Consider the following 12101-nt stretch of genomic DNA (forward strand, 5'->3'; position numbering starts at 1 on the left):
TATTTTTATCCTAAGTCTATTTGGCGAAATATTTTACCTTCATAATGGGGCGCCAAAATGCAGTTAATTTTTATAACTTATGGTTGGACACCTTTGGAGGAAATTCTCATTAAAAAGGTTTATACTTAGTATTATTTTAGCATTGGCTAAAGTTGGTGTCCACTTGAGGGAATAATGTATTTGTTGCCAAATAAAATATTATTATTATTCCTTGAGTGATTTGATGAGGGAATGAAATGAAACACAAATTAAAGGAAATTTGAATGTTGCTGTTTAATCCCATATTGGAGGGAAAGGAAGTTCGATTTGGAGAGGAAGTTATAAATAAGTGCCTTGGCCTTCATTTGAGACCATCCATGAATATTTTAATGAAGTGTTGCCGAAATGATGTTGGAATGCTTTGAGGAATGCTTACCTCCTAGACTGTATGCTTAGCTTCTCGCTTGAAAGATAGCGACTAGTTGAGATTTGAGACTGTTCTTCACTCAGAAGAATGGATGGATTCATTGCAAAGTGTGTGTTCGAGTTTTCTGATTTTTGAGTGTTGTGTGTGTTTTCCAGGTTGCTGGTTTTGGTGTGGCTGTAGCTTATTTTCATTCATATCTCTCTGTCTTGGTGTCCGCTCATTCTGGATATTTGCTCGTTCTTTCCATCTGTTCTAGGCGATTATTCTTGTAAGTCTTTAGCACTTAACTTTGTGTCTTCATTTTTATAATGCAAGTTGAATTTCTGCCCTAGCCGTACCATGTTGGGCTGCCTTGGGGTGCGTGCAAAAATTCATTTGGGGGTGTTCGATGCATTTTGTTGGTTCTAGCTTAATCGCCTATCTCATATCTTTCATTTGCATCTGTTTGGGGGTCATTTCGTTGAGTGTGGGCAAAGTTGTGAGTAATTTTGTGAGTTTTGTAGTTGCTGGTCTGTGTTTTTCCCAGTGAGCTGTTTGCATATCAGATTCTGAAAATTGCTAGTGTTGCATTCTTGGTGTGGTTGGTCTGTGTTTGTTTTTCGGGAGTGCGAGTTCATTGGTTTCGTGGGAAAGGTACTGGTTATATTGGCAGCTGTTGGACTTGTTATCAGCACTTGATTTGCCATTCATATTTATCTTGTAATGCTGGTTAATAGCACTAACAGCAAGTTTCTTGATATTTCTTAGTCCCATTGCATAAGAGGAAGAGGCTGGCTTTGCCGCCTATCTTTTGGACTGCGATATCTCATAATCAGGAAATCCATATTATGCATTGTAAAGCTGATTAGTAGTACTGATAGCTATCTATTTCTGGATTGTTGCACAGGACCCTTTGAATAAGTGGAAGAGGCTGGCTTGGCTGCCTTTCTCATCTTATTGTAATACTGTCCTCGTGCTGAATAAGCGGTCGAGTAGATTGTAATTTCATTTTCAATCCTCCCACTGGATAAGTGGTCGAGTGATTGTTGCTCATTTCAGTTTCTTAGATTTTGTAATTGGCTGGTTGCGTCACCAAATTGCTGTGGAAATCTCTATCACTCGCTGTATAAGCAGAAGGGGCTGGCTTGCTGCCCAGTAATGTAATTTGCATTGAAATTTCCAGTTGATTTTTAAGCTAACGATCCCCTTATCACCGTATGCTCTCACCTTCCCACATTGGGCTCTTGGTGATTAGAAAGTGGAAGGGTTCCTTTCAGCAGTGTTTGATTATCATTTCCTAACCTCAACGGGGGTTTGTGCTGATTGTAATTGGGAAAAATCCAAAAAAAATCAAGGGGGATATTTCACTTTTTTTCCCTCTATACCTAGGATAATTTTTTTTTCAAAATTATTTTGGTTGGCTCACTTCAAGAGACCTCTTGCATTGGGTATTTAAACTATTATGAATGCAATCCAATTATCACTATAATTGAATTTTTTCCTTGAAGAATTAAGTGTTTTGAAACATTCCAAAGAAAAATCACAAAACAGTTTTAGCCAGATATATTCTGGAAATTGGTTTTATATCAATCAGGTACCAAACTAGAATACTAGCAACTTTATTAGTAGAATAGGACTAAATAAAGGACATCAGAAATATATTATCTAGGCAAGAGTTTATATTCAGGCACCAAGATGATGCCTAGATACCACTTGTAAGCTAATGTAGATAACTGTCACGGTAGTGAGCAGTGAGTCAGTATGGTAGGTTGGCAATATGCCAATTACATTTTTTATTTTTTACATTTACTAGCATAAGCCTTCGTCAATATTACCTTGCAAAAATATAGGATGGAAGGAGCCCATGTGTGCCACTTTTAAAAGAGGACCCCACTAATGAAGTAAGCAGAGTTTGGAGGCTCTTGTCCTGTCCAATGAGATGGATATACAAATGACTTGTGGGATTGGACATGCACAAGTGACAAATAGAAAAATAGGCTTGATGAGATATAGAATATTGTGAGAGGCATGATAGAAAATATAAAACAATACGAGATGAATACTACTCAAGGTTGGGGTCATAGAAGAAAGGATATAATCTGTAAGATACAAGTGGGAAGCATATCTCTTTTCTTCCACATGTCTTCTAGAATGTATCGAGGCAATAGAGACGGTGGATTGATGCAAAAGCAGGTGGGACGTGAAGTCATAGTACTGTACTGTGATCAATATTAAAATACGGTGTTTGCTATCTTTACTTGGATGCAAAAATTGCTTTATATTGGGTTGCATTTACAATATCATGTCGCGTAGCGACTGCAAAAATTGAAGATTGATGAGTGTAAAATTGAATTAAATCATGGACATTGTCAACAAACAAAAAACAAAATATTTAGTTAACTGAATCAATTGAGAACATACGACAAATTTTTATCAGGGCATAAAAGGAAACCAAGGTAAAAGGGGTTATCTCTGAAACAAATAAACAAGAATTTCAAACGAAGGACCCATATGCTCAAACGATAGGAGTAGGATTTTTGCACAAGAAAATAAGGAAATTCGATGGTCCTAGTGCATATACCTGGCTAAGTCAGATGAAGAATGAATTTCACCTTTATAACATTCATGGGGATCAGAAGATTATTATTGCATCACTAAACATGGAAGTAAGTCCTTCAATTAGTTTCAAATTAAAAACCTATAATAATCATGATTCTGTGGTATGTGGGGCTTTTCCAGTCCCTTCACCAAATGGGTTTCTTTTCTGATAATTTTATTTTGATAAAATAGATATTAAATTAATATTGGAGAATATATATAGAAAGGGGTTTGAGAGGAACAAAAGTAGGTCACATTCAATATTTCAAAATAAATCAGCAGTGGCTTACAATAATTATGGAGGTCCACTGCAAAAACAGAGAACAATGATACCTTGGACCCAGAAAACAGACCAACTAGATATTACAATGAAGGGGCTGTAAAGAAACATTTCATACAGTAAATATCAAATGAGAAAAAAAACTAAGATTTGTACATAACAGTGTCCAGATTGCATTGTTATACCAACAGCAAGACCATTTGGTTTGCCGCTGGATAACTTCAAAAAGGAACTACTAATATTATCCATGATCACACACTAGGTGGCTAAGATGTTGGTTACGTAAGATTAACTGAACTGAAAGCATAAAACAATTCACTGGTTTAATGGTTGTGATGAATGCACAAGTTGTTGCGGCCTTTTCCCATGTATCTATGTAAACATGAAACTAGAGATAAAGACTAGAAGTTATGCATAAATTGTCCAGTCTCCGTTGTTATCCCATCAACAAGACAATTTAGTCTGCCATCTCCCACCCATGCACCCTGCAGAGTCATTGGTAGCAAAGGCAGATGGTTCTCGCTCCATAACCACTCCAATCAGATGTACTCTCTCCCTCCCTCCGGGCCTTGAGAGAACAGAACCTTCAGAAATTAGGGGTATTGAGAATTGTTGGTAGAGCTCCAGCCATATGTACTGATTAAGTTTGGGGGACATGGCCTCAAGATAGCCGTTAAAGGCTAGATTGGATCCCTTTTTCGATAGAAGTTTGAGACCTGGCCTGCCTCTACTATCATTAATTGTGGGAGGCCCTTAGCTTCAAAATGGAACTACAAATACTATCCATAAGCCCATAGTAGGTGGCTGAGATGTCGATCCTGTGATGTCAACTGAACTAAAATAATCGTCCTGGCAACCATTCAGCATAAACAATTAACTCTTTTAATAATTGTGATGAACGTACAAGTTGTTACAGCCTTTTTCCATTTATCAATGGGTATTTTGCAACCACAAATATCGAACTAGAGATAAAGACTAAGAGTTATACATAAGATTGTCCAGAATTCATTGTTATACCATCAACAAGACTATTTGATCTGCCATAGGATAACTTCAAAAAGGAACCACAGTAACTGTCAATGACCCCACAGTTGGTGGCCAAGAAATCAGCCCCGTGAGATCAACTTTACTTAAACAATCATCCTGGGAACTATCAAGCATAAAAAAAGTCACTCTTTAAGGACCATGATGAAAATACAAGTTGCTGAAGCCGTTTTCCAGATATCTATTTGAATAGTGCATACTTCTATTATCCTATAAACATATGAATGCTCTGTCAAGATTTTTAGCTAAGCTGCACTTAATAAAAAACTTAAAATCAGGCCAGACTCTTTTCATTTCAGTGGCTACAAATCTTTTATACTCAAATCTTCTTTGTAAGAGACATGTCCAATATCCTAAAAACATGTTCTAGCTACTGTCTTTCATCATTAAGAATTCATAGAACTTCTCAACATATCACTGAAGTTGTTAGTACAAAACCAAAATCTATGCAAAGAACCCATGAACAAGTTGTGCCTTTGATTGACCATAATCTTCAACCCTCTGTTATATCACAATTTTCTCCCAAAATCAACTTTGAACAACTCACAGTTAGAGACCAAAACTTCAAAGACCATTTACTGAAATATAAATTTTGCACTTTGAAGGTTTCAGAGGATCTAGAATGAGAATTAACACATGTGGCCTTTAATAATGACAAGATTTAGTGGGTATTTTCCTAAACAGAACCTGGGTAGGCTCCCATGAATCAACAGATTGTTCCATTTCCTTATAGAAAATAAAACCCTCAGAGAAGTTTATTTGTGGGAAAATGAAGCCTTATTATTTTTCTCTAGACATTTTGCTGCAGGAAAATTTTGAGATCTCTTCTGACTTTGGTGATAGATTTATTGAAGACAATTCTTCTATAATTTGGACTGGTTGGAGGAGATGGTGGTTGGCAGGAGACCATAGAATTCTTTGAGGTCAGATCTGATCTGGTTTGGGTTGTTGGAAGGTGTGAGGAATATGGTAGTGATATTCGAAAGAGCATAGAGTACAAAGTAACTAAGACTTGGGTTTCAAGAGGGATGAAAATGATAGTTTTTTTTTTTTCATAATTAATTTGGTAGCAGGGAAGGTAAATCTATGCCCCCATGTCACATTTGTGAATGGAGGAACTTGAAGCTCTTTGAACTTATTTTAGACAGTCTGTGGCTTTTGTTGCAGGGTTTTGAGATGTATGTGAATGTGTTTGTCTGATGAATGTTGATAACTTGATAGTCAAGAAAACTGATTCTTGAGGCTTTTCTCTTAATGAGATTTGTATTTGGAAACAGACTATTATATTATTGATCCTATTGAGGCAGAGATTCTCATCTTTGCCTCGTTTATGCATGTGGCAGTTTGACTGTCATATGCTGCTTTTCCAATCTGTGCATGAATTTTGAAGAAGCCTACAGCTTAGTTTACAACTTTACAGTTTAGAAAGTCCAGTCAGATAGATATAAATGCTTCACATTGATGTTGCACATTTTGTTTCTTGACTGGTAGGTTACATTAAGGGTTTTATTTGTTTTCTGCGTTCCATAAATATCTAAAAGTGTGAAAATATTTCACATTGAATTTTTTCTGTGCAGTAAAAGTAGTGAAAGTTTTAGTTTTGTGGAGGAAGTCCAGATGAAGTCACAGACTCCTGTTTACTTCTGATGAAACACTGTTTGTCAGTATAGTCTTCTATAATACATTTTACAAAATTTGCCCCATGGGCTTCATGATAAGCATTTTCCTTTCTTTTCTATGATAATAATTATATTGAAACGAATTATTTTTCCACAATCCATGATAGCTGCTAGTTAATGCTTCTGGTTCTGATTGTGTGTAATTTTTTGTATAAAAAAAATGTTTCGGATCACATTCTGTGATCCATCATCAGGATGAAAGAATGCTCAAGAATTAGAATGATAGACTGTTGCAGATCAATACGGAATAAATAGAGATGGAAAAAATTACACAATCAAAACCAGAAGCATTAACTAGCAATAATTATATTTATTGTGCTGCTGTTATAACTACTGTTATCAACCTGACATGCTAGGGTAGTTGACATTGGGCATTTGCATCCCCCCATCCTTCAGGTTTTGATAGACATATGATTTATAACTCTGCCCGTGGTGAACTAATGTAAGACTTACAAGAAGTATGATTTAAAAATTGTCCTTTGTTTTTGAAGACCTCAATCATGTCTACGAGATTTTTTTTATCAACCTGTGCTGGCACAGGTATCACGTGCCTTCTTATTTTATTTTGTGGTGTGTTACTGTTATGTACTTATTACTACTTTATTATGATGCAGCAAGCGAAGAAGTCGCAGTTATCGCCAAAAAATAGCAGCACTTAATCGAGCAAAAAACTTGTTGGAAGCAAGAGCTAAGCAGCAATCTACAGTGAATTCTTCTGCTACTAAAGCCTCTAAAGGCAATAAAGGTGGAAAGAAAAGCTAAGTTTTATATACAAGCTGCTTTACATATGTGGATGACAGACATGGTTTCAATGTGGGTAAGGTGGTTCCATATCTAATTATCTTATCACGTGATGGCTCATATTTTATAGATTGTCTACCATTTTATTTTGAAGTTGGGCTTCACTACTGTAACACGAATTAGGTTTTGAGAATGTTACTAAGATTATCATCTAAGTTAGTATCCTTTTCTTGGTTTGCAGGATGGCTATTTATTTCTTTTATTAAGCTGTCTTCCAATTATCATGTCTATCAGGGTTTTCACCTGTATTTATTGCAAATATAGACTTGGTACCTGTTAAATGTGGGAACTTTTGGTACTGAACAGTTGCAAACACTTGAATATGTCATCATCATTTTGGGGCCAATTACCATCAGCTTATATTGGGAGAAAATATTTCCTGGTTCATATTGTGTAAGAAGAGTATGGATTAATCGTATACTTAATCATTCAGAAGCATTATCAATCCATCATTTTCCTTCCAGACATATGCAATTGTAGCAGAATTTTGTGATTTAATGTTTTGATACCTCTTGAAGAAGGAAGGACTCTTCCTTGACTTATTTGAGTAAAGAGGCAGTTGCTGTCCTGGAAGATGTTCTCGATATGGTGCATGAACATATATGCATTTGACCTTTTAGTAGAATTTATTAATCTTATATGATCAAAGACCATCTCAAACTTTTATAGCACAAGACTAAGGAGGTCCTGGGGTTTAAAATTTACTTCATTGTTAGATTCATATGGTTGTAAAATACCAATTCCCAATGCTACAACACACCAATCATCTGGATATGTTCTCCTCAGACAGATATATATGAGTGCTCCGTAATATGTTTGCACAAGTAAAATTACAATACTATAATGAGAACAATTAAGAATGTCTAGACTTGTTTTAACAAAGAGACAGAGGACACCCAATAGTTTGGAGGGTATACAATGCAAACAAACACTGCAGGGACTAGGTTTTCCGTCTGATCGGTGGCTGGAATTTTAAGCATAATCTTTAGGGAGAATAATGAGAAGGAAGTTTGATAAATACTTTACTGTGAAATAAAGCACTTTTATATTACCATGCATAGTGCAGTGAAGCTGTTTCTACTTTAAATGGGGCATCTCAGAGTATTGTCTCTAGTAAATGTTTGTTTGTATGAAACTGATGAGCACAAGCTTATACTGATAAGTGGGGGTGAATCAATATAAGACAAACTATTACTTTTTAAAAATTTAACAACCATAACAATATCAATCACACAAGTTTTAACAATTATGCAACACAAGAAGATCACAAGATTATGTGGAAACCCTTTCGGGAGAAAAGCACGTCAAAATATTGCTTATGTAAAATTGTCTTTACAAGCTTAGTAGGCACCAATCCACAAGAGGCACCAATCCCCTCTTAAATGATTTATAGGCACCAACCAATTGGAAACACTGATCCCCACAACCGAGCACCAACTCAGCAAGAGACACCAATCTCTTTTCTTAGGAAGCACCAACTTTCGAATGAACTTCAATAAATGATGATCAAATGATTTGCCTTCATAAGGGTCTTCTTGTAGACATTACACTCTTTACAAATTTGGTGCAATCACTTTCTTATATTTTCCTTCTTAAATCTGCATAAACCTCTTCGCAACTCTGCTCAAGTTCTTTCAAAAATGTGTTCTAAATCCCTTCACAAATCTGCTCCAGATCCCTTTCTTGTATTTGATCCCTCAATGTATGATGATAATACAGGCCTTCTCACAAATCTACCTATTTGTAATCTTCTATTATATTCTCTTTACATAAATCTGCTTGCGTATATCTGATTTATCTCTGTCTTCCACACTTTTTCTCCATATTTCGTAAACTCTATTTATATCTTCATATCTCTATGAAGAGATCCAACACTTCACAAAGGATGCATTGCTTTCCAAGGGAGGCACCCTTCCTTTACTAATCACTTTCTTTCTTAAAACACAATTGCTGCTTCAATATAAACTTGATCGCTGCTGCTGCCCATGAAAGATTGTTTTCTTTGTCTTATATGAATTGCTGCTTTTGACATAAATCGTTGCCTTTGCTTATCTCATATCTTCCATTAATTGGTGCTCTTTAAGACTTATTAATCACTTCATTTATCATATTATTTGCTGCCTTTGTGAAAACTTAATTGCTTCTGCTTATCAGTTAAATCGTTCACTTCTTGGATCACTATTACATATTTAACTTGGGTGATTAAACTTATGTATGCCTTAGAGACCAAAGCATAGTCGGCCAGCAAACAATTTAATTATAAGACAATAACTGCTTCTTACATAGTCAGCCATGATATTTAATTAAATCATGTTTGTATATGGTCGGCCAGCATTGATTTGGAGTAGATTAAGCACTAAAGACAACTCTCCTTTGAATCAACATTGATTCATACTATTAACAGTACAATTACAATCTGCTCTTGACATCAATCAGTGGCCTTTAGCCTTGTCCTTTATCTTGCATATGATTTCAGGTATACTCTCCATGCCTTTGTCATCAATGACAATCCTCTTGGACCAGTGATGATATTAATGACAACAATTTTGCCGATAATCTTGTCTATACACCTTTGATATGAATGACAATATTTCCAACAGAAATCTCTGTCAAACTACATGAAGTAATGTTAATTATGTCAGTAAAACTTAAAAGCATAAATTTTACTTTATCAAGTCAGGCTAGAAGTTAGTCTAAACTTAGCACAATAGCTTATCCTATATATAACAACTTATTTTCTATATTTTCTGAACTTTCAATATCACAGATAAAATTGTTAATTTAACAAAAATATTGGATGTTCGTTTAGTTAACCATCAGTATTTGATACCTTTTGTGGTAGTTTCATATATATAGATATATAACAATCAATGTTTGAAGCTCGTTCATAACTTCATAGATGTTGGCCTCCTTCATTCTAGATGATGTTCAATTAATTTCAGTATTTTTATCCACAGAGAACTGATTGGCATCTACAGACTGTAAACTCCATCAAATGGGTTGGAACAATTATTATTTCATTTTTTTCTTGTATTCTTCTTGCATTCAATGTTATTTTGATGGTTGAAAAAGTTGATGGTATTTCCAGTCTACGATCATTGTCAGTAGTAGGTATTTGTTAAGGGAAGTGCACTCTTAGAATCTTTTATGACAAAACTGACATCTCATGAAATCACAAATTTTAAAGATGACAAAATCAAATCTTATGAAGTCAAATGGATATCACTTAAAGGTGAGTATTTTTTCTTTTATATGCCTTGTGTTGCTTTTAGAGGAAACGCTCTGATCACTTGGTGCCTCTTATGGCAGTGCGAGGAGGCTGTTATAGTCAGTGCATGGGATCCCAAGTCTGTTTGTGAGGACACTTACCTTGGTCTACAACAGTTTGGAATCCTTTGAGCAGCTTGTAGGAATAATTTTAAAGAGAACAAATGTTATTAATATCATGCCAGATCTTTGTAGTCTTACATGAAAGTAGAGACTTGTTGCCCAGCCTTTTAATATATCACCTGATTAGGCATTATTGATGTATTCCTTTGCAAGAGTTGACGAGGGTGCTCAGTGAAAGTTGATCAAGAAGCTACTTATTGACAACTTTCTTGGCAATAAGGGTTGAAATTTGGGACTGTGATGCACTCATTTCATGGCAGTGTGCCTGCCATGTAGAGAGTCATGAAATGTAAAATATTCTTAATGCTTTCTTACACGACTCCGAGAATGTAGAAAATAGTCAGAATCTTCTTTCCATATTAAAGGATGATAATTGATATTGAGCATCACTGATTATGATTGACCAAGTTGAGAAATTCCTGCCATCACAAGCCTTTTCATTTGTTTTTGCATTAAATGGAAAAGTTTTTGTCGGTAGTTCGGAATTTGTGGAGATGCAAGTTTTTGTGGAACCTTGTTACTCAGCACTACCAAAATTTATTAAATGCTAACATGTTTATGTTTGGTACACAATGTACATTGTTCTTTTAAGGAAACAGAAACTAATTAATGTGGGGATTCAGTCTATGATTAAATATAAAAGTTGATGTCTTGATTTATGTGTACACAATTCTAAGTTTTCACAATTCTAAGTTTTCATTTGTATATTGATTTTAGCTTTCATTCAAGAACAATTACAAATTTTCTATGTTTGTGCTGGTAATTCAGGTCCAACTTTGCAAAAAATAGTAGAAAATTATGACCCAATAGAATATGTTACATTCTCTTGTAAACCTATGGGGCCAATTAGTTACTAACAAATACCCTTTGATGCCATTTTAAAAAGGAGTGTTTTATAATGAATTTGGACTGTGGCAGGTCTTAATGTATTCTTTTCAGCAAAGATTGGATTTTATTTGGATTCAACGAGTTTTTTTTTCACTTTCTTGATTGATTGTTTCTTTGTGGTTAACAACACTGCATTTCTTAACCTCCATTTTAATCTTACCATTATGGGGATGGTGCAGGGGTACCCAAGAACATTGATGCCTTCATGAGGCAAATCTTCAAAATGTCTTGATTTGTATCAAATGAGGTCCTATGGACCATTTTGTGGTAATTTGTAATCAAAAGATGTGAGGGGACACACTTTTGTGTTCATGACACAAAGTTGTCAGTAAGCTGTCAAGGTTGTCATAGAGGTGCAAAAGTTGTCAAGATGCTCCAAAAAGGGATTTAATCATGTATTAAGGTCTAATAGACCATGTGGAAGCAGTTTGAGTCTATTTTAGGTCATATGTCAAATGTGGAAAAATTGTCAAAGGTTGACAAAAAGTTGTCTTTGCAACTTTCTTATAAAACTATCATATTGAACAAAATTGATTATTTTGGGGTTAGTTAATGTTCAAAAGTCAATTATGGATGTTGGAGGGCTGAGCCAACCTATAAATAACTTTGTTTCTTCGACCATTGGGTCGGTGGTTGGATATATTGAAGAAAAATCAATAAAATTTTGAATTCCTTGCATTTTTACTATTTTTTTTTTAACGTTGCAGTTTTATCTTTTTGATTTTTCATAGTGGAATTCATCATATTTTGATAGGAAACCTATTGGATGTGATAGAGTAGTGAACTAACTTCATTTTGGCTTTTGTGACATCAAATTTGGTTAAGATTTGAGGAAGTTATGGTCATTTTAATGATTGCTACTTTCAGATTTTTCCAGTAGCAGTCCCGTTGCAGCGAATTGTATGGACACATACGGTTTTCTGATGTTGTGAAACCCATATGGCTTGATAGAGGAGTAAATCTTCTTCCTTTTGCAACAAGTTTGAATGAATTTCATTAAGTTTGTGCAAAGTTATGACAGTTTTTCTGAGATCAG

At 35.1% G+C, this 12101-nt stretch overlaps 1 protein-coding gene across 7 annotated transcripts in view; it reads left to right on the forward strand.

Moving 5' to 3' along the window:
• The window catches only part of LOC131063288 (folate-binding protein 1), a 97223-nt gene extending 85480 nt beyond the window's left edge, over positions 1-11743 (forward strand). The window contains exons 4-5 of one of the 7 annotated variants that reach the window (XR_009111038.2): positions 6601-6803; positions 10097-10602. Coding sequence is in view for 1 of the 7 variants with exons in the window: in XM_057997072.2 (XP_057853055.1) it covers positions 6601-6748 (148 nt within the window). In the remaining 6 variants the exon portion in view is untranslated. Of the gene's footprint in view, positions 1-6600; positions 6968-7021; positions 7581-10096; positions 10603-11244 lie in introns of those variants that run through there. The other 6 variants (XR_009111041.2, XR_009111043.2, XR_009111040.2 and 3 more) reach the window with 6 other exon arrangements.
• Positions 11744-12101: the final 358 nt, after the last annotated feature.

This window comes from Cryptomeria japonica, chromosome 2 (genome assembly GCF_030272615.1).
Source record: "Cryptomeria japonica chromosome 2, Sugi_1.0, whole genome shotgun sequence".
Taxonomy (NCBI): domain Eukaryota; kingdom Viridiplantae; phylum Streptophyta; class Pinopsida; order Cupressales; family Cupressaceae; genus Cryptomeria; species Cryptomeria japonica.